The sequence below is a fragment of the Cryptomeria japonica genome, chromosome 8 (assembly GCF_030272615.1).
Source record: "Cryptomeria japonica chromosome 8, Sugi_1.0, whole genome shotgun sequence".
Classification (NCBI taxonomy): domain Eukaryota; kingdom Viridiplantae; phylum Streptophyta; class Pinopsida; order Cupressales; family Cupressaceae; genus Cryptomeria; species Cryptomeria japonica.
The window spans coordinates 486,880,569-486,904,486 of record NC_081412.1 but is presented as its reverse complement, the minus strand read 5'-3'; the positions used below and the strand labels follow the sequence as shown (position 1 = coordinate 486,904,486).

The 23,918-nt window shown below is 35.1% G+C and overlaps 1 protein-coding gene across 1 annotated transcript; it reads right to left on the bottom strand.

Annotated features, from left to right (window-relative positions):
• Positions 1 to 8,244: 8,244 nt before the first annotated feature.
• Positions 8,245 to 23,720, bottom strand: LOC131077238 (uncharacterized). Its single transcript, XM_058014691.2, has 3 exons — positions 22,843 to 23,720; positions 14,893 to 15,342; positions 8,245 to 9,104 (listed from the first exon to the last, which is right to left on the bottom strand). Exons 1-3 carry the CDS (start codon positions 23,698 to 23,700, stop codon positions 8,253 to 8,255), a joined length of 2,160 nt encoding a protein of 719 aa, XP_057870674.2. The 5' UTR covers positions 23,701 to 23,720; the 3' UTR covers positions 8,245 to 8,252.
• Between the last annotated feature and the right edge of the window lie 198 nt (positions 23,721 to 23,918).

Below are 23,918 nucleotides of genomic sequence, written 5' to 3'. Positions count from 1 at the left end.
AAATGTTTATTATTTGTGCAAGATGTTTTGTATTAAAATAGGAAATGTACCAGTAGTTGTTTATTTTTTTTACTTTTTGGTTTTCAACTACTAATTCATTTGTAAACATGTATTGGTGTTAAAATAAATATTTACTGGTATTTTTTAATTTATGTACTGACACTTTTTTTTTTATGTTTTGGGGGGTCAACATGGTATTAAGGTGACGTTTATTGGAACTATTTCAGCTATTGGTACTCTTCCCCTACCTATAATAAGAATTCCCTTGTATTCTCACCCCATATCTTCATTCTCCTTGATTCCCTCCACGACCAACTTAATTTTAACCATCACCCGACCATTTTTCACATGTACTTCATCTCCTAAAATACATGAAACAAAATTAATGTACAATCTTCTTTGATCCAGGGGATCATTTTCAATGAATTTTCATGTTCCTCCAATGCTCCAGATTTTTTCTCTAGTGTAAAGATTTTGGAATACTAACTCCAACACAACTCATTTTGCATGAAATAGAGTTTGTATGTGGAAATGGTGCTTAGTCAAAGTTTGGGTCAAACTGAGTACCTAAGACCATAAAAAAAGGTCAAAAATCAAAGTTGCCAAAAGTCATCAAATTTGGCATCATTTTGAAGAGATCGGCGAGAGCTTTCCAACGCAACTCATTTCATCAAAAATGGAGTTCAGATGTGGAAATTATTCAAAGTCAAAGTTTGGTCAACATTTGATCAAACTTTGTCAAAATGATGATGTGGCAAGTCATTATTGGAAAAATGAATCATTTTATTATTTTATACAAAAAAATAAATAAATCAAATAACAAAATATATAAAACAAAAATAAAATACATTAAGAAAAGAAGTATCCCTTTTCAAAGTGGGACCTCCCTTATTTAATGGGATCTCTTTTAAAATAAAAGACCATGCTATCTTATGGGTGATGGAGAGAATAAAAGGGGATTGGTTTCCTAAATATAGCCCCTTAAATATATTTTTTATTTTAACTCCCTTATTATTTGATCCCTAAAAAATGGGATAACCTTCCATAAAAGATAATTGAGATTATAATAGGGAGATATTTTGATTTTTACTTGTAATGGGAGATATGGGTATAATATGGTTTTAACCTATATTAGTAAATAAATGTGTATAAAAAGGGTAGGTTGGACATTTGATGGGGAAGATAAATTTTGTAAGTGAATTTGGGAAATTAGTCAAGAGATTGGAGAAGAAATTTTGGCTAAGTGTTTTCTAAGTTTTTTTTTTTGTAATTTGCAAGTGGTGAAGCGAGAGGAAGCTATTGTGGATTTTGGTATTTCACTCCTGCACTTCGAAAAGTGGCGTTGTGCGGATAGGAGTGACTTTGTAACTCTTTGTAAACTCATTTTTGGAGCATAATTGGATCGGTCTCACCCAGTTGGGCAGACCCGGAGACATAGTCACCTTGTGGTGAACTCCGTAATCAAATCCTGTTGTTTGTGTCTTATTTCTCTTCCTCTCTAATTTTTCTATTTCACCACTTCAATTTATTTGTAATTAAACATTTATGTACATGCTAATTTCAATTTGTTAAACATTGTAATGTTAGCATTTTTATGCAATCAGTCATAGATCCTTAATCAGATCATTCTTATAATTATTTGGAGGTTGTCCCATCTCATTAGATTCTTTCTTATCTATTTTGTCTTGCATTTGTGGTCCCCATCTCTCCTTGCTAATACAAACGGAGAGCATGTGGTACATATGCAATTGTTCAATATAACATGCATACATTTTCTTTATGATAATTATCATAAGAAATTTATTCTCGTGCACACTCAAGGATCTCACCCTTGAGAGGCTATGTTATCTTCCCAATGAGAATGTTTGAGAAATTTCTAAGTCTATATCATCTTGAAAATGAATTTAATAGATCTCATTAGGATCAGGGGAGTTCCCAAGGAAAGGGGAGTCCTTTAGCAGATCCCTAAGAAAGGGTGGATGATTAGTTCTGTCGTCCTCTGCACGATTAGACAAAGGAGGGGAAGGGGCCACACCCAAGGAGCCTTTCCCTCCACCCATTATATTTGCCCCTTCCACCATAAAATTCACCTCTTCCAAGTTCTAACCAACACCTGCCTCCTCAGCATCTGACACCTCATCAACCTAGCTAGGAGAATCATGCAGTGCCTTCTTCCTCTTCACAAATCTTCCTTTCTCATCCACGAGAGGGGGGTTCTCCTTTCTCTGCTCCTCCCAAACCAAATTCATGTTCTGCTCAAAAGAAGCTCCATCCTCTGTAGCCCAGTATGCATCCGGGGGCTTTAAAGTGCTCCATAATTAGAAGAATCAAGTCCTCATAAAGAACACGGTTATTCTGTTTCTTATCGTGTTCCTCAATACTGGAACAAAATTCATAGTCTCTATATATTTTAACAATTCCACTCATATCATTCCATCTGGGTAGGTATTACTTCCAAATCTCTATCCCTCTCGATTCCGTTCACACCTGCGTTTAGTAGCCAGTTTATTTTATGCCGCACCATCTCCCCGTTCACACAACTATTTTGAGAATTTCAAAAACTAAGGTGGACTTGGTCTCGGCAACGCAAGCTTTACTGTTGTGCCATGTCCTGGTGGCCCTACTAATTATTTAAAAAATTAGTTCCTTTTAAATTTTTTTTCCATCTTCCACAACGGTACTTCCAAAAGCTGGATAAAGAAATAGAGAAACAGTAACTTTGACATGCAGCATGGAGGACAAGATAGGCACATCACAGTCTCACGTAACCAGCCTCTACAAAGAACTCATGCCATCAAACGTCGATATTTTTTCAGGAGCAAATTGTCATATTGACTTAGTTTTTTATCAATATTACATAGTATTTCATTAAGTTCAGAAGCATCAAAGAAAGCTACTACGAAGAGGAGGACAATCCTCAAAAAGACAAGAACAGGGATATACGATAAACAGTACTGTTTAAGTCATATTTTGTGTACAAATGTACATCAGCATACAATATAATTTGAATTTAGTTGGATCAAAGTTAAACTTACGCCTCACCAGATTAGATAATGGGAAAGTGACATAGTCAGGATTCTCTTTTAAATATTGAATAAATAAAATATTTGCAATAGAAAAAATTAAGAGTGCAACAAATAAAACATTTGAACGTATTATCAAATTACATAACTGCTTGTTGTTTATTGTTTTTTAATAGTGGTAGAATTCTTTATGTACTTATATATATTATAGAAATTTCTAAAATGTTTTAGAATGTTTAATAAAAGCTTTCAAAGAGAATTTTAGAAGAAAATGAAAATTTTACTTAGTGAAATGTTTTACAATTTGGAATATTCAATAGATAAATATAATTTCTAGAACTACAGCATTTATCGATCCATTTCTTAAATAATCATTATCTCCAACACTTGCACACACCTTCTCCTCCAAAATTACAGTTGCACCACTTGATTTTCAATTGAACCATGAGCAAAGTGATGATGCATTTTATGTTCGGATCTATCATGATATACAATATTTTTTATTAGCTTGATAGTGCTTTAATTATTGTGCGATATATATTAATTGGACAATTTTTCATTTGTTGTGTTTTTTCAAGTAGTCTCCTAAGCCATAACACTTCTTTAGATGGATTTGATGAACCAACATATTCATCTAGTGTAGATGATAGTGACACTATTAATTTTTTCTTATTGCTCCAAGAAATCAGTCCTAAATGATGCAGAGCATATGAGTTCACTCCAACTCTTGTCTTAACTTGACAAGGTCTACTCAAGATTTCATATCACCAAATGGCTCTAACTCTCCAAACCCTTCGAAAAACTCATGGAACACTCTAGAATATGTGTAAATGACATGAATAACCCATCAATGACTCCTGCAATCTTAGACTTTTCAAAATTTTAGTTATTCCCTTAATTGTCCCACTTTAACCTTCTTGTTCACACAAGGGTTACAACCACACAAATGATGTCTAAGGATCAACGACTTAGCCAACACTTAGGAAACCTTTCAAAGAATACACATGAAATAATTAACTCAAGAAGACCATCCAAGAATTCATGGTTTCTTTCTATGAGGTTCTTCTATACAAATTACCTTCATTCCTTGTAGCCTTCCAACTAGGAACAATCATTAATATATTTTGATGCAGACCTCAAATAAAGACCATGAGAGGCTTTTTAGATACCCTTTATTGAGTTACATAATATATCTCAAAATTGGCATGGGTTACTTTGGACCAAACTCTTCAAAACTTGACTATTATGCTGTGCCCAAAGGCTAATTAGGCTAGGTAGCAAGAGGGTTTATTGATTCTATATGTTACAAGACCCAAATCACCTTAAAAACTCTTCAAACATATCATGTTTGACCTTATCATTCTTAATAAATCATTATCAACACTCTCCCAAGGGTATTTCTTCAAATCCTAACCTCTAACCACCTCTTCTTGCACAAAAACACATTGTTTCAACCTAGGGCTTTCTCATACCATATGTAAACCTTCTTCATAATTCCTGAAACCTTGGGAAATCATAAAAAAACCTAAAAACAGAATTTCTCAAAAATTTTGAATGGTTTGAAACCTGTGGAAACTAAAGATATGAATTTTCCTTCAAAACTGGAACCTTAATTTCTGAACAGGGCTGCTAGGAAGATTACCTTGTTAGACAAATCAAATGAACTTATATTTTGGACTGATAAGAACAAACAATGTCTAAAATTAAATTATCTTTCCAACCATGTAAGTTTCAGGTTTGTACCATTTCGTATATGGATGTACAACAAAACATACAGTCATATTTTGCAAGAAAACAATGAGTTTATTGATTCCAATTTGCATCCAACTGGCCACCAACCTTGTGGTCGACCATACAAAGTATTTTTAAACCTTTTAAATATTTTTTTGATCAGTTACAAACCACCAACCAACTTCTAATACCCCTTGACTCTTCAACTTCCATTCTTGCATTTTTGCACTTTGACAACATGACAACTTTTGCAAGAATTTATAAAATTTGACAAACCACCACATATAAACTTAATAATGACTCAAGAAACCTTAAACACCTTAGAAATAGTTTTTAAGACCTTATGAAATGACTCAACACAACATAAAGCAACTATTAACAAAAATGACCTCATGGAGGTATAAAGTTCACTAGGTGCTCCTGCACCACTAAACAAAGATGAAATATATATCCATAAGTTGATTTTTTGTCATCAACATCACCTACATAACCAAAATTTGTATACCCTACTAGAGTAGGCTCTCCTCCATATTTGTATTTAATTCCAAGCTGATAATTACCTTTAATGTCTTTTCATATTCTTGTAGTTGCTTTCTAATGTTTAATGTGTGAATCTGTCATGTATTTGAATACAATGTCAAGTACATATACAATATCTATTCTTGTTATTGTAAGATACAAGAGACTTCCAACTACGTATTTATGCAATTTGTCATCCATATTCTTTTGAGTGAAGTTAGCTCTCAATTTTAACCCTACTTCACATGGTAAACTATATGGTATGGTATATAATTATTAGAAAAAATAATATATCAAGAGCATATTTGGTTTGAGAAAGCATGATCATTCCTTCTAATTGTTATAATTCATGTCCCCAAAATAGTGCATCAACCCTAGATGAATTCTTTTAAATGCTTGTTTGAGTTGTTCCTTGGTGTTTTTAATATACTGTGTGTAATGCCATGTAATGATTAAATCATCCACACAAAGTATATCAATAATGATAATTTTACCATCATTATGCTATACATTCACATTTGGATCATCTTTACTTTATTTAAATTTTTCCTCTATAAAGTACTCATTTATTTTAGAGTATCATGTCCTTGGAGCTTGTTTAAGATTGTATAATAATTTTTTCAGTCTACACATTAGATGTTCACCAAATTTAACAAATCTTAGTGGTAGTTGGATGCAAATTTCTTCTTTTAATTCACCATGTATAAATGCACTCTATACATCCATTTGAAAACTTTTCACACCAAAATTTGTAGCTAGAGAAACTATTATATGTATGGAAGTCATTTTCAGAACTCGAGCCAAGGTTTTTGTATAGCCAATACCTTCTCTTTGTGAAAAACCTCTAGACATTAGCCTTGCCTTGTGTTTATCAATATCTCCAGCTATTGTATACTTTATTTTGTAAGTCTAGTTGTAATCAATCATCTTTTTACCTTTTAGAAAAGTTGTCAATTCCTAATTTCCATTTTTCTTCAATTATTTGTACTCATCTTGCATAGATTTTTCTCATTCATCTTTTCCTTTTGCTTCCTCATATGTATTCAGAGTGTAAATCTACATGAACCTAGTCATATGAGTGCAATTAGCAAAAAAATAACTTAGTGCCTTCTTGATAGACTTCTTGAATACTTCTAGTCTTCTTTGTGTCTTCATCATCGTTTTCACTTGATAATTCAAAATGTGTTCCTTCTCCTCCAATAGAAGATGACCCACCTTGATTCAAATATACCCATTCAATCAATATGGGAGAGGAAGATAATATAGTAGAATTATCAGTTTCAATATCTTTAGCAAACCATACATTCCTTTTAAGGTGAATTTCTCATATTTTAGGATTATATAACCTATATCATTTTGACTCCTCAGTAAACCGAACCACTATGTATTTCACTCTTCTATCTAATTTGTTTCATTTTTCATCAGGAATGTGGACATTATGTCCAAGACTAAAAAATGAGACACTATAAGCTTTGAACTCTCCATGCCTCTTATAGTGTTAGGTTCATAAGTACCTTATGAGGTGTTCTATTCAAAATATATAGTGCAATATGAATTGCTTCAGCCCAAAATTTAGTTTTTGTATTCTTAAAGTGTAAAGCCATTTCTATGATAGTCGTGTTCATTCTTTTTGCAACTCCATTTTGTTGGGTTGAATAAGAATTTTTCTTTTTCTTTTTTACAACATTTTATTTACAAAAGTTTAAGATTTATTCAGAATTTAGTACCCCCCTCTATCTCTCTTTATTCTCTTTATAGATGTTCCACTTTGTTTTTCAATCAAGACCTTAAACACACTAAACTTATCAAACACTTCATCTTTCTTTTGTAGAATATACACCCAAATAATTTTGATAGATTCATCTATGAAAGTAATAATGTACCTTGAACTTGCAAGTGATGGTGTTCTAAAAGAACCTATTATATCACTATGAATCAAATATTAAGGACTTTTTCCATCCAATTTTTTTTTATGGTAATCATGGTCAAATTCATAGGTTTTTTGATCAATTTATATCATGTCTGATGACAGATTAAACTCTTGACATCAAATTAAGACAAATAATTTGTTAACAATTATCAAGCCCTAGCTTTATTATTTAAGATAATTATCTCTTCATTAAATTTGTTTACTCATATACAATGAATTTATGTAAAGTACATTTATTTTCTTTACAACTCTATATTCAATTGAAATAAAATTGTTTAAAGAAGTCAAATTTTCTACCAGTTTTTTAGTATGATATGATGTGTATGCATTCCAAAAGATTTTTGAAAATCACTTAAATTTTTTTAGAATGAATATATATCTTATAAATTTGATACTTTAAGCTCTCGTATCTAATTCCATATAACTTGGAGTCCATGTATGAGACGATAAATTTGAACTACCTTAGATAATTCTATTGTTTAATATCATTGATATCCTATTTTTCAATGTACGATGATAGATTTTGAAAAAAAAATGAAAAGGTTATAATCGCTGATATATGTTACCTAGAGACCTATTTTAACATGTTTCTTCTTTCCATTACATTATGATATGTTGCTAGGTCATCGCAAAACTTGGTTTAACCCTTAGCTACATTGCAAAGATTGTTCTCTTATAAAATTCTTAATGGATGCATAACCAAGACTGTTCTATGAACAGTCTGGTCTTTACTGCCATGAAGTAAAATCAATTTGCGTCAAAGAGTGATGACAGTGAGCCTTTTGTTCCTATGAATTAAACATATGCTCTGAAATCTGTGACAGTGTGAAAACTGTTGAGTATATTTGAATGCAACCGAAGCCATGATGACAGTATTTTAATGACAAAAAACTTTATACTAATAGTACATATATTTTAGATTATCAAGGTACAATCTCAGAGTACAAGGTGTTCTTCAAAATAAGATTTATTGAAAACTATTTTGCATATTTAAGCAAGCAGACGATAAAGAAGTAGAGATGGAGGAAGAGAGGCGAGATGGGGGATCGTTAGGGCTTCTGGGCAAGTAGAATGGAGTTGATGACCTCGTTGGTGGGATGCACAACAGAGAGCATCCGCAAACCCGAGTGTGTAACAACGTCTTCCTCTTCGACGACGGGGTACAAGAAAGCTCGCCCTCCGCGAGCGCTTCGAATGACGACAAGAGCTCCAGACTTGATATGCTTCCCGATGTGCTTCAAAACCTTCATCTTTTCCTCTCTACGCAGTCCCACCAGCGCCGCCACAAACACAACATCGTAGCGCCCCAGCCGCTCCCCGCCCACGCGCAGAATATCACACGTGATAAAACTCATTCTCTGCGACAGCGACGGGTCATAGTCGTTGTGCGAGCGAACCAGCTTAGAGGCCACAGCGTTGGCGCCTGCGTCGATATCGTAGTTGTCAAAGGCGGCGCTTTTGAGGTGATGCATGGCCAGCACGATGCTGGTAAGAGGCAACGGCCCCGACCCCACAAACGCCACTCTCTTCACCCACGACGACGATGTGCCCTCGCACACCATTGCGTACTCCAGCGCCGCCAATTTCTTGTAGTTGTTATAGTACGGAAAGATTGGCAGCGTGGAAGGCGAGAGGGGCGAGTGATGTTCCAGCAATACCCCTGCGTAGTGGTGCTCCATATGCCCTTCCGCATCCCCACACAGCTCTATCAGATGCCTTCGCTTCTCTTCCACGTCTTTGCCCAACTTCCGGACATCCATTTCCGCCGAGCAGGGCAGCGTGCAGAGACCCACCAGCCGAGTGAGCAGAGCATTCACAGTCCTCGACGGCTTCAGACTCTCTAACTTGCTGATTTTTTCGTAGATTTGCATTACCTCTCGACACATATTCATTTCCTCTTCCTTCAACATCTTCACAGCCATCTTAATCTTATCCACTACACTACTCGATCGCTCAGTGTATTGTACTTATGGAACTAATGTTATAGTCTGTCTATATATATAACCCCACCCCAACCATTCTATCTGGACAGGTATTATTAGTTGTGAGTCCGCATTCCTCTCGATTCCATTCACACCTTCATTTAGTAGCCAGGTTATTTTATGCGGCATCATCTCCCCGTTCACACTGCTATTTTAGGAATTTCAAAGCTAAGGTGGGCTCGCGCTTGACAAGTCTGGCTTCACTGTTTTCTTGTTTCCTGATGGCACTAATAATTATTTATAAACTTGTTTGTTTACACAAATTTTGGCATCTGCCAAGAGAGTACATCCAAAAGGTGGATAAAGAAATCGAGAAACAGGGGCTTCGGCATGCAGCATGGAGGACAAGAACAGCACATCATTCTCACGTAAACAGACTCGAAAGGTTAGTGGTGACCAAATCAAAAACAAAAACTCGTGCTATTCGACCTCGAAATATTTTCAAGAGCAAATAGTCATACTGACCTGGTTTTCTTTTAATATTAGGCTAAGTAGTTAATAGAGTTTGAAGTATATAAACAACACATTCTAAATTTTGGTTTCTAGTTAATTCATTTGAAATTATATTAGCTTTTTCAATAGGATTCAGTTAATGTGATTTTAGACGAATCATTTAAACAAGTCAAATTTTAGAATAGAATGTTTAAATCAAAATAATGAAACAAACTGCTACAAATAAGAAACAACCCTTCAAAAGATTAGATTTACAAATGTACATCAACATACAATCTAACTTGAACTTGCTTGGGTCAAAATTAAATTAATATTTCTTTTAATATTTTCAAATTTCAATAAACTAACTAATAAAAAGCAAGAAAAAACTTTGATCAACACGATTGACGTTGATAACTAAAACAAGACTAAGAAGAAGAGACAAGAAACAAGGGCGGGAGAAGGAGTGCATGCGGCGCTAGGGTTTCGGGAGGCCGTGGAGAGGTAGGGGAGGTTGCAGAAGATGGCGGTGAGGGCGAAGACGAAGACGATAATAATTGGAAGCAACAGGCAGTCTTCTTTGTGTGGAGACTACTAGAGGTGCTTTGGCTTGTGTGGCCCCTTTTCTCCCCTTCTACTTTCTCGGCTGCCTGCAAGGTTTTCTGTGTTGGTCGTCTTGCCTCTGGGGAAAGCGGTGACTGTGGCGGTGTTATGGCCGGTGTCGATGTTGGGATTTGTTTTAAGCCCCATGGCTCTGACCTACTCTTGCTCATCATGGGTGAAGAGTTCAGCCCTGCTCAGCCCCGTGGTGATGCATTCGATCATCGTTCTTTCTCTGAGGTTGTTGTTTCGACGTGCAGTGTGGACGGATGGTGTGGTGGCGGGTTTTTCTTGCGGGTTTGGTGGGAGAGTGAGGCGGTTGTGCTTGACACTCGATCTAGGGTTCTCTCTGTTGTTGGTGTTGCGACTGCGATAGATTTGGTCTTTTTTGGCGTGGTGGTGGTTTCATTGGGGCCTTGGCTTCTGGATTTGTTGGTGGGAGTGGACTAGCTGCTTCATGTGCCCATCTTCCCCTTCCTTTTTCTTGTTCTGGAGGTCTTTGCCTCGCTCGTTGTAGAGGGGTTCTCTGTTTTGAGGGTCTACTTGACCCTTCTTTCTCGCTCTTTCAAGTGTCCTCTTGAAGGTTGTGGGTGTTTCATTCTTCTTATGTTTCTCAAGAGGAGCTCTTCCATGGATCTGGGTTTCATCTTTCGGCTCTTCTTTGCCTGTCTTATGGAGGTGGTGCACTTTTCTACTGAGTGGAATAGTGTTTGGCTGAGTGTTGTTAGATGGAACCTTTTGGGGGCTGTGGATGCCCTATTTTCTGAGGCTGGGTGTAAGATTGCTCATCTCTCATTGTTGTTGGGTTTATGTCCCTTTTCTCTTATTGAGGTGGAGTTTTCGATGGAGCATGCTTGCTTGGAGTTTGACTAGCCTATTCCTCTTTTTTTGCTTAAGGTTTTGGGAGCCTTTTCAAAACCCATTTGTCCAACTATGCAGTATGGTCTTGTCTTTTGGTTGCTGGACTTTGTTTCATGGGATGGAGCTTTGTGTTATCTACGGAAGGTTTGTGTCTTTTCTACCCTTGTTGAGGCGGGGCCTTGTCCTTTTGAGGTGGAGATGAGCTTTGCTCGAAAGGTACTAACTTTTAGTTGGTTTTTGTTTGAGAGCTTCATCCAGTTGGTTTTGGGAGCCACTTCAAAACCCTACTTGAAGGTTTGGGGAGCCTTTCAAAATCCCATTGTTCTAGTACATGTTGGCTTATTTTAATTGGTTTTGGGAGCCACTTCAAAACCGAACATGAAGGTTTGGGGAGCCTTTCAAAACGCCTTGGTTCCATATTGTTACTTAATGCTTATCCTCATGGATCTGGTTGTTTTGGTGTTGGGATCTTTGTTCGCAAAGGTTCAAGATATTGGGGCTTGGAAAACCCCGTGGTTTCTATTGAAGGTTAAGGGAGCCTTGATAAAACCCTTGGACTTTCTTGTTTAGTCATCTCTTGTGTAAGGCTTTGGCCTACTTTTCTTTTCAGCTAGTGTTGTAATGTTTCTTTTAAGTGATTTGGCTGAGGTTGGGCTGTTGATTTCCTAGATTGTATCCTTTAGTAGGGTAGTATTGGGGTTCCGAATCCTTGTAAAATCTGAGGGTTTCGGGCCCCTTCAAAACCTGTTATATGGGTTTTCGGGCCCCCTCAAAACCTATTTTATCCTTAATAAAAAACATGATTAATGTTGATAACTAAACAATTTTATCTATCAAATACAAATAATTAGTTTAACTATTCTAATATAATTAGTTTAATTGTTATATCAATTATATAATAATAAAAAATATATTTAATCAACAAGCAATTACATTTCAATATTCTATCCCTAAGCTTACCACCCCAGGCACCATTGGCTTGGCTACTATTTAGGCCCCTACATCAAATTTGAATCCCCCCATAGGGCTTCCACTTTGACCTCGACCTTAATGGTTGATCTCACTATCGAGGGTTCTAAAGAAAAATATAAAGGTAAAGTGGTGAGTTTCTCTAAACCACCAGGTTGCAATGATGATCCCCAGATGACTCTTATATGTCATGTACAGAGAATTGTGAGGAGTCTTCTAGTTACAACTCTAGTTCCTCTAAGCAGTCTAATAACCCTAACCAAAATATTCCCTATCAAACCTCTCCTCTTTCCCCTATCCAGGGGACTCAACGAAACCTAGAGAGGTGCTAATATCTAAAGCTACCTAGATACAATGCATTCTTTTCTTTAAGTTGCAAAAAAAAATTGAACAAATTTGTTGTGGCTTCAACACCCATATGAAGCTTTCTAAGTGGCAAATGGCACAAATCCACCAGGCTAAATGTAAAATACAAATTTTAGAAAAATTGGTGTTTTAGAAAGCCTAGGAATGGTTGAATGAAGAAACTGATAATAGGACTTGGGAGAAAACCAAAGAAATGGCTAAATTTTTTGAGAACTGGATGGTTATTGCAAAGAAAATTAAAAAATATCAAGCAAGAGGCTAAAAAATCCCAACCAGAAATAGAAGTGGCTAAAATAAAATATAAGAAAGAGTTCCTAATGAGAAACATCAAGGAGTTGATTGACTACTATAGGGACTCAACAAAGAGCGCGACCCTCACCATACAAGTTTTGCAACAGAAGCTGGAACATCGAAAGGAGAAGAAGGAAAATAATAGAAAGGGAAAAGAAATGTCTATGGATCAAAGTAGCGTCCCATATCAAGATAATAAAAAATATTAATATATGATCAAACCCCTTAATTCCCCATCTAGGTCAATGTAGCTGCAGAGCATTTGGGTCCTAAGTGTTTTTTATTTATTTTAGGAGCAACTAGATATGATGCAAAAAGAATGGCAAGTAGCGAAGGGATTGAATCCCCTTAGTAATAGTAATTAATAGGTTGGTCCCTTGCTGTCTCTTCCTGTTTTTTTTTGTTTTATTCTAAAGACTCTTTGTTTCTTGCTTTTGATTAATTTCACTCTTGGTGAGATTCACTCTATTTGCATTAATTTCAATTCTGTAATGTGTTTGGGCCTTCCCCCATGTTTATCTAATCAAAACAAGCAATCACATGAGATATAAGCTTATAGTTTCTCTAAAAGTTTTGAAAACCCTTTGGACCTTATTCTTGAATTTTTAATCAAAAATTTCATTGAGGACATTAGAATTAAGTGTCTTTGGATACTGTGCTATTGTAGACATTAGAACCTACTTTTTCATGCTAAAATCTTGTAAGTTCTCAAAAATCTCCTTCATTTGGATCTCCAATCTAAACCATACAATATGGATTTTCTTCTCCAAAATCCCAACCAAGGCTTGTGTAGACATCTCTAGGCTTTCAACATAATTAACAAATGGCTTAATGATTCTCCTCATATGTACAATGAGAATATGAGGGAGATGCGTGAGCATGGAACCAATTTTCCTATGACTTGTCAACGCTCATCAACTATGCCACAAACATATTCATGGTGCCCAAGCCAACTTAAGCACTAGAAGTTTTGGATAGAAAACCTTAGGTATTTAAGTGGCCTTAAATTTGAGGTGTCCTACATATTTGATCATAGGCTAAAAGTCTATGACAATGTTGGAATAGAGAACATGTATGAACCTTCTCAACTTTTTAGCCAAGGTAGAATTGTGGATACAAAGCTTCTATAGAGAATTAAAAATTGACAAGATGGAGTTCTTGTTGGTTTCTTATGTTTTAAGTTTTTCTTTGTATAAATTTTAACTAATTGGGAAACTAGGAAATCCCATGGGTTTTGCTTCATGACCTTTAGTGATGAGTATATAATGGTAGATGGTATCAACACTATGAACAATAAAGAGCTAGATGGGAGGAACATTACCATCAACTAAGACTACTTTAGAATTGGTGCAAATGGTAGTTACTACAACAATGGTGTTGGATATGATATTTGAATATAGATATGGTGGTGGACAATCATGACAAAGGAGGATGTTGTGATAATAACATTGAATATATTGGTTTTAGTTTTAGTGCCCATTTACAACCACATCAAGAAGAGCAATAAAAAAATGATAGAGTAGAGATCTTGGATATGAAAGTAATAATATTAAGGGCGTGCTCACATCCTTATAAGGTGCATCATTTCGATATAAATAACTTGTTTTCTAGTCTTACAATAGGAAGTGATTATAAATTATTTGACAATTTCAAACATATAATATAATATTTCAACTTAATTTGAGTCAAACTTCTAGCTATAATTTCACTTCCATGATCATATAAGCTCATGGATAATCTTCTTCTCAAAGATTTGCCATGTTTAAGTAATTCTAAGCTAGGCTTATAGTTTAATTTTTTTTTTAAATTTTAAGGAGCTAAACTTCCCTTATTTTTAAGACAAAAGTTGGATATGTGTTTTATGATTGTACCATAATTACATTCATCATTGGTGAATTCCAACATAGACATTAATATTATGAATATATTTTAAATTTTTTTTTTTTTTTGAAAATAAAAATAAAAATATATATACTAAGAATCTAGAAAAATTACAAAAATATTTCCAAATAGCAATAGCTATCACTCAAGCACAAATATCCCAAGATAGCCAACTAAAGCTCTAACGCACTGACATTGACTACCTTATGGTTCGACTGAAAAATATATCATGATAAAAACTTAGATTGCAGGTGTTCTTCGAAATAAAACTTATTGAAAACTATTTTGCATATTTAAGCAAGCAAACGATAAAGAAGTAGAAATGGAGGAACACAGGCCAGAGTGTGATCCTCAGGGCTTCTGGGCGAGCAGAATGGAGTTGATGACCTCGTTGGCTGGATGGATACAAGAAATCTCGCCCTCCGCGGGCACTTCGAATGACAACAATAGCGCCAGACTTGATATGCTTCAAAACCTTCATCTTTTCCTCTCTGCGCAGTCCCACCAGCGCCGCCACAAACACAACATCGTAGCGCCCCAGCCGCTCCCCGCCCACACGGAGAATATCACATGTGATAAAACTCATTCTCTGCGACAGCGACAAATCATACTCATTGTGGGAGCGAACTAGCTTGGAAGCCACGGCGTTGGCGCCTGCGTCGATATCGTAGTTGTCAAAGGCGGCGCTTTTGAAGTGATGTGTGGCCAGTACGATGCTTGTCAGAGGCAATGGCTCCGACCCCACAAACGTCATTGTCTTCATTCATGAGGTGTATATGTATATGTATATGTATATGTATATGTATATGTATATGTATATGTATATGCATATATACATACAACATATATAGCTATCACTAAAGCTCAAAAGAACGTTTCTATGAATCTACCAATTCGGACAATAAACAAAGGAATACATAAAACTAAAAAAAATTTAGTGAACAAAAGGTTAGAGTGATCAAACTAAATCACCATAAATGAGATGAAGAAACTACAAGGATTGGGAAAAAGATAAGGACTCCAAATCTATGAAATGTTAAAATCAATTAACATCAAAGGCCCATTTGGTCAACTAGTTTGCAACAAAACTCTATTCTCTAGGAATATGAATATAAGAGTTGAAATCAAAGTTTTATGAAAGGTGAAGGATCTACTCCATAAAAGATGTCATCCTCTAAGAATATTCACTTAAACTTCATTCATTTAAGAGAGATCAAAATTATGGAATTTGTTTATCTATTATCTTTTTCCAATCTAATTCATAGGCTTTCTTTAAACCCACAAGGATGGTTTGAGCCTCAATCTAATTATTAGTATTAAACCTCATAAAAAAATAAAACAAGAAATGAACTAGATTAACATTATCTTATCCAACTTCACCAACCCTTGCAACACACATATTACTATGAGAATAACCATTTACGTTGATTTTGAAATAACTTAATGGAGGGGACTATCTACCCCATCTATTAACCTTGATAGAAGTTTTGATCTTTGAGCAAGTATAGCAAAACCAACCAAATGATCCAAATATAATTTCTTCAAAATATGAATATCCCAAGATGTGAAAACTTCATCAATAGAACACTTATCAATTGGATTTTCTTTTATTGAGTAGAGAATATTCTACTAGACATACCCAATAAGGTTTAAATGATAACCTAAAAAAATTGAAGAGACAAAACTTAGAGTATGTCCCAAAGTGCCACAAAGTTAGAAAAATAATTAGCATGAATGAAAGGATGGTTCTAGATGTGTCATCACTATCTCCAAAGACCCTTACAAAAAGAGATTTGAAATAAAAAATGGGCTACAAATTCCTCTTTAACCCTATAGAGAACCTATTTAAAAGGACCTTGGAATTATTTATTTCTTATATTGTCCTAAATTTTTTTTTAATTCTAGTAAATAAGCTAGAGGTACATTTAGGCCTACAATACTATCTATATCATTTTCCATAAGATGAAGTCTTTGTATCTGAATTTTTCATGTTCTAAGATCTTTAAATACACATGAGAAATTGAATAAACCCCTTGAATATTATATCACCAACCAAGAGTATTAGTTTCCTCTTAATAAAAACATGAGTGATTTACCAAATAAGAAGATAGTGCCAAGAAATTATATCATTTCAATCCTCTACTAAATTCCAACATGTTAGACAAATTAACATCGAAAATGATTTTAATCAAATAAGGTAGCATATGGGGAAAGCAAGTGTGAATCATGGGATTTGACAAAAAATATTAAAGTGGCCTAAATTTACAATCTAGAAGAGGCTCTACTAAACGAGCCATGCATCCTTCTTAATAGAAATTTCAAATTGTAAATGTTTTACAAATTAATTGAATTCTAATAACCCAACTAAAAATTAATCCCTCTTAGATACTTTTATCTTAAAATTTTAAGCTTATGGTCGATCCTACTACATAGACCAAGTCTATAATAAAGTTTAGCAATCAATAATTGACTATTGAACTTAAAAGGCCTAATACAATTACAAATATTTTATTTAGACTTACAAACATAGTCCCACCATATAAGACTCTATTTTGAAGGTCCATATTGCTTACCCAATGATTTTTCTAAGAAAGATAATGGTATATATTGAACTCATAATTAGCATGTACGCTATCAATTTTGAAAGAAAAATAAATTATAATCGCAGATATATATTGGGTAGCCACCTATTTTAATATGTTCTTTTCCTTCCATTATGATATGTTACTAGGTTTTCATAAAACTTGGTTTAAACGTTAGGTACATTGCAAAGATTATTCTCCTATAAAATTCTTAAAAGGGTGCATAATTAAGATTGTTTTATGAACAGTCTGGTCAACATTGATAAGTAAAATTAATTTCCCTCAAAGAGTGACAGTCAACCTTTTGTTCCTATGAATTAAACATATTCTCTAAGATCTGTGAGAATGAGAAAGCTGTTCAGTATATTTGAATGCAACCGAAGCCATGATGCCAATATTTAAATAACCCAAAACTTTTACTTTATACATATGCACATTAACATACAATCCAATTTAAATTTATTTGAATTAAAGTTAAAATTACAACTTATCAGATCTAATAATAGGAAAGTTCATTATGTTAAGTTAATAATACTTTCAATGTTTTTTAAATTTTAATTAATTGAATTATTGAAAATAAGATTTTTAATTATCATAATGATTAATGTTGATAAATAAACAGTTTTATTTATCAAATGTAAACAATTGATTTAGATATTTTCTTATTTATTGCTTTAAGATAAAAAGTTTTATTCTTCTTTCGATTTATATAGTACATCAAACACAAGCTTATTGTTTTCTCTATAACTTGACCTTGTTCCTAAATTTTGATTAAAAAATTTCATCTAGGACATCTATCTTACTTTTAATTCAAACCTAATTACTTCCAAATACCAAGTTATAGTAGGCATTAAGACCTACTCCCTCATGTCAAAACCAAGCAAAGTCTCAATATTATTCTTTTGTTGGTTCTCCAATTTCTTCTCTATAATATTCCACTAAGGCTTGTGTAGACATCTCGACAACATAATCAACAAAGGTTTTAATGATCCTTTCAAAATTGATGGTCAACATATTTGGGAGCTACACTAGCATTAGGATCATACGGTAAATCAAATGTCTCTTCTTCAATTGCATTAGGTGCATTATGTTCGTTTGGTAAATCGAATTGAGATGTTGAGGATGACATATACCTTCTTCTACCATTGTTCTTATGTCACATAATTTATTCATACGCTGCCTTTGTCTTTCCTTTTTAGCCTCTTGTTGCTCCATTGTTCCTCACTTGTTCTTTCCCATTGCTGATATCAGTTTTCCTAAATAGAATCATATTACATATATATGTAAACAAAAGTTCATAAACAAACAAATAACCATAAATATGCATCTTATCATTATTTTTTTGAATCAAAACTATTAAACAATCACAATAATATTGACAAAACTAATAAAAACAAGAATTCAATCATTTGAAATCATGCAAAAAAAAAAAAAATCACTTACGTCTATGTATAAAATAGTGATAGAAGTGCAGACACAGTTGCAGTGGGGCCTTCAACGACCTCAAAAACTTCTTTTGAGACCATTGAGGGTCTTGGGCAAATAAAACTATGTCTAAGTACCCTGTACATGGTATATTAATAACCGCGTGCACACTGTTAGTCCCTAAAATGTTGGCAAGCCCAACGATATATTTTTTTCACCCTGTACGCACTTAGAAATCATAATTAGCATGTATGCGCTCCTATGCCTTAAAAATGTTATGACAAGGCAACGAACTAATAGGCTTAGTACCTCGTATGTGTTATTTGTAGTAAAGAAAATGTGAAGGAAAAGGGAGGGAGAGAGAGAGAGAGAGAGAGAGAGAGAGAGAGAGAGAGAGAGAGAGAGAGAGAGAGAGAGAGAGAGAGAGAGAGAGAGCATGGAGGAAGGGAGAAGGGGAGAGAGGTAGAGGGAGGGAGAGAGGGGAAGAGAGAGGAAGAGATAGGGGAGAGGGAGAGAGGGAGAGAGAGAGAGGGGGAGAGCGAGAGAGAGAGAGGGGGAGAGCGAGAGAGAGCGAGAGAGAGAGAGAGAGAGAGAGAGAGAGAGAGAGAGAGAGAGAGAGAGAGAGAGAGAGAGAGAGAGAGAGAGAGAGAGAGAGGGATGAGGTATGGAGGAAGAGAGAAGGGGAGAGAGGGAGAGAGAGGTAGAGGGAGAGGGAGAGAGAGGGATGAGGTATGGAGGAAGAGAGAAGGGGAGAGAGGGAGAGAGAGGTAGAGGGAGAGGGAGAGAGAGAGAGGGAGAGGAAGAGATAGGGGGAGAGGGAGAGAGACAAAATAAGGGAGAAGGGGAGAGAGGGAGAGAGAGGTAGATAGATAGATAGATAGATAGATAGAGAGAGAGAGAGAGAGAGAGAGAGAGAGAGAGAGAGAGAGAGAGAGAGAGAGAGAGAGAGAGAGATGGGGTATGGAGGAGGGAGAAGGGGAGAGAGAGAAAGAGAGAGAGGCACCCTGTACGCGCTTGAGAGGGGGAGAGAGGGAGACAATACACATATACACATATTATATATACAATATCATATTATACACACTCCCAAATTTTAAACAAAAGTAGCACGTATGTGCTGTTTATAGTAAAGATAGAGCGTATGCGCTTCTTACACAATAGGTACCCCCATACACGCTTTTTATACCATAGGTACCCCGTACGCGCTTTTGATTGTTTAGGCTTGGAAATAGGCCTGGATGACAAAGCTACGGATTGGAAGTTTGATTTCCCCCCATTTCCCTCCTTTTTGACGTGTTTTATTTTATCAACTTGGTTTCTCGACTTTGTCATCACCAGGTTTACACTTCATCAAGTGGGTATTTCTAAAATTTCCACCATATTTTCACCCATCTTATGAGCTTTCTAACCATATAACTTTTTTAAATTTGAACAACAATAACATATTATTATTGAATTTCTTTTACTAGTGTCTCCATAGTTCTCATAGACATATGTGTACCATTTTTTTAATAAGTTTTGATCTACTTATCCAAATTTTAAAATTTTTATGTATTATTGTAGTGCACTTGATTCTTTACAATTTAAGAAAAATAAATTTGTATTTTCAATTTTTTTAGTGCAAGTTATTCTTTGCGTATGAAGGAAAAATCATTAAAAAAACAATACCCAACAAAAAATTACAAAAAAGTACACATCTTCTAGTGCTCACTCTTAACTATCTTTCTGCCAAAGGATTTGTCAAAATACTAAATCTAACAATGACTTTTTTGATTGGCACGTCAGACACTATGCTATGTTTTTTAGAAAAAATCAGGGTCTGTTTTTCGTGTGCGAAGGATTCGACCCCCTTAATCTTATCCAATTTTAAAAAAGTTTAGTAGTTTGGAAACTAGATTCACAGTACTACAATATTTGTTCTTTGATTATCTTCATATCTTGAGTGGATAACTTTCAAATTTTGTCTCCAAATTCAGGTTCACTTGAATTTAGAAAAAAATTGTCCACTTATACCCCCTTTTTGACCACCATCTTTGTGCACTTACCTTATATTTCATCTCTAATGCTATACTCTCCCATTATTATGTTCCTTATTCTAATACATACACACACACATCCTTCCACACTTCCTTATTCTTACACATATATAATTCACATTCTTATCTTCTATTTTTTGTATCTTTGTTTAGCATTTTAATTCCTCTTTATACTGCACTATCACATCCTTTTAAAATAACACTTAATTATCTTCTCGACATTAATTTAGATTTTAAATTATAATAATTTACTCTTTCATGCCTTATTTTATTTTGGGGATATTTAAGTGGTATATATCTTGGTTATATGAATTAAAAAATTACCCAAATTACATGTGTGATATTACAAAACTTTTCGTATATTGTAAACACTACTGCTAGACCTAAAACATTGATTTATGTTAAAAAAAGCTTGGTGAAAAGACTTGTAACCTTCAAGAGTTAGTCACGATGACCTTTATTGTTATGGATCTTCATATATGTGACCAATAATTTGTACTTTTCTCTTTCTTGTTGTGACACGTTTCCAAATTTTAATTCTGTCTTTAATTTATTTTTTATGTATGGGGTTTTGCTTTATAAAATCCATTTTTTATTCTACCCCTCTTACTTCCAAATTAAGTGAAATGTCTTCATATTTGTACCTTGATATTTTCTACGAAAGTGGAAGCAAGATATATTGGTAAACTTACATTAATTCCCATTTAACTATATGGCCACCTTGATAGAAATGTTTTCTATTAAATTAATGTATCAGCAAGTGATTTTCACATATGATAGGATTTTTAATGGCCCTATCCCTAGCCCTATTCCTCCCTCTTTCACCCCCTTTGTGCTCATTCTCATATATTTTGTCCCTACCTTGTAATAATTATTTTATCTTTTTAAATCACTACTATGGAATGTAGGATTGACCTAGACCAATCTTAAAGATAACAAAAAAGTAACTTCAAAATCCAAACCATTTAAATACATTCATTGTGCACATGGTTCATGTGACATATTGTTAACACAACATTTGAATTTATAAATAAGTGAATGCAAAGAAAAATAAAGCCATCAGAGTACATTCCAATTCTAAAGAGCATAAAAAAGAATCAAGTCTATTTCGTCAGATAGTCCACTTGAATGTAATCAAATATTGGCTTTGATCATTTTTATTAATTAATCTTGCCGAATTGTTTGACCTAGGAAAACTCATTCACCTAATTGAATTTTGAAGCTCCTCAATGGTGTCTCTAGAAACCATCTTAACAAATTTAAATATCTATTAGACAAAAGTAAGTAAATCAATTCCACACATCAAATTATTTTTTGGTAGTTTTGAACAAATTTATAGGATCAATTTGTATGATATTTTGTGACAGATTAAACTCTAGACATCAAACTAAGGCAAATAATTTCTTAATAATAGTAGATTAAATTAAAATTTTATGAACATCAATTAACCATTGATCATTGAATTTATGTAAAAGTACATTTATTTTCTTTACCACTCTATATTCAAATTATAATTGTTTAAAGAGGCTAATTTTTCTATCAATTTCTCAATACAATATGACATAAATTTCAACAGTTTTTTTCAAAATCCACTTAATTCTCTCTAGAATGAATATAAGATTTCATGTAGACCGTCAATATATATTGAGAAATAAATTTGAATCATTTTAGATAATTCTATTATTTAATATTGTTGATATCCTATTTTTCAATGTACAATAATCAAATTTTTATTAAAAAAAAATAAAAATACATGTGACCTATTATAAGATGCTTTTCTTTTCTTTACATTATGATATGTTACTAGGTTATCACAAAACTTGGTTAAACCTTTAGATACATTGCAAAGATTGTTCTCTTAACAAATTCTTTTGGGTGCATTACAAAGACTGTTCCATGAACAGCCTGAAAGCGTGACAGTGAACCTTTTTAACCTGTGAATGAAACATATGCTCTGAAATCTGTGACAAAGTGAAAACTATTTAGAATATTTGAATGCAACCAACTGAAGTCACGAAGCTAATATCTTAATGAGACGAAGCTTTATACTAATAGTCAATATATTTTAGATTATCAAGGAACAAAATTAGAGTACAAGGCGTTCTTCGAAAGAAGATTTATTGCAAACTATTTCACACATGAAAAAAAGCAGATGACAAAGACGAAGAAACAGAGGAAGGGAGGCGAGATGGGGGATCCTTAGGGCTTCTGGGCCAGCAGAATGGAATTGATGACCTCGTTGGTGGGATGGACAACGGAGAGCAGCCGCAAACCAGAGTGCGTAACAACGTCTTCCTCATCCACTACGGGATACAAGAAAGCTCGCCCTCCACGGGCACTTCGAATGACAACAAGAGCGCCAGACTTGACATGCTTCCCGATGTGCTTCAAAACCTTCATCTTTTCCTCTCTCCGCAGCCCCACCAGCGCCGCCACAAACACAACATCGTAGCGCCCCAGCCGCTCCCCGCCCACGCGGAGAATATCACACGTGATAAAACTCATTCTCTGCGCCAGCGACGAATCATATTCGTTGTGGGAGCGTACTAGCTTGGAAGCCACGGCGTTGGCGTCTGCGTCTATATCGTAGTTGTCAAAGGCAGCGCTTTTGAGGTGATGCATGGCCAGCACGATGCTGGTCAGAGGCAACGGCCCCGACCCCACAAACGCCACTCTCTTCACCCATGACGACGATGTGCCCTCGCACACCATTGCGTACTCCAGCGCCGCCAATTTCTTGTAGTTGTTATAGTACGGGAAGATTGGCAGGGTGGAAGGCGAGAGGGGCGAGTGATGTTCCAGCAATACACCTGCATAGTGGTGCTCCATATGCCCTTCCGCCTCCCCACACAGCTCTATCAGATGCCTTCGCTTCTCTTCCACGTCTTTGCCCAACTTCCGGACATCCATTTCCTCCGAGCAGGGCAGCGTGCAGAGACCCACCAGTCGAGTGAGCAGAGCATTCACACTCCTCGATGGCTTCAGACTGTCTAACTTGCTGATCTTTTCGTAGGTTTGCATTACCTCCCGACACATATTCATTTCCTCTTCCTTCAACATCTTGACATCCATCTTAATCCTATCTATTACACTACTCGATCGCTCAGTGTATTGTGCTTATGGAACTAATGTTATAGCCTCTCTCTATATATAGACCCACCCCAACGATTCTATCTGGACAGGTATCATTGCTTGCCACACTCTATTCCTCTCGATTCCGTTCACACCTTCATCTAGTAACCAGTCTATTTTATGCCGCATCATCTCCCCGTTCACACTGCTATTTTGGG

What these genes read in the sequence shown, in the direction of transcription:
- LOC131077238 (XM_058014691.2), bottom strand. Translation starts at nt 23,700, where the DNA reads ATGGATGTCAAGATGTTGAAGGAAGAGGAAATGAATATGTGTCGGGAG. An exon ending in TCATCAATTCCATTCTGCTG is followed by an intron (nt 15,343 to 22,842) that starts GCCCAGAAGCCC and finishes TCATGAATGAAG; the next exon opens with ACAATGACGTTTGTGGGGTC. An exon ending in TCCATTTCTACTTCTTTATC is followed by an intron (nt 9,105 to 14,892) that starts GTTTGCTTGCTT and finishes AAGATGTTGAAG; the next exon opens with GAAGAGGAAATGAATATGTG.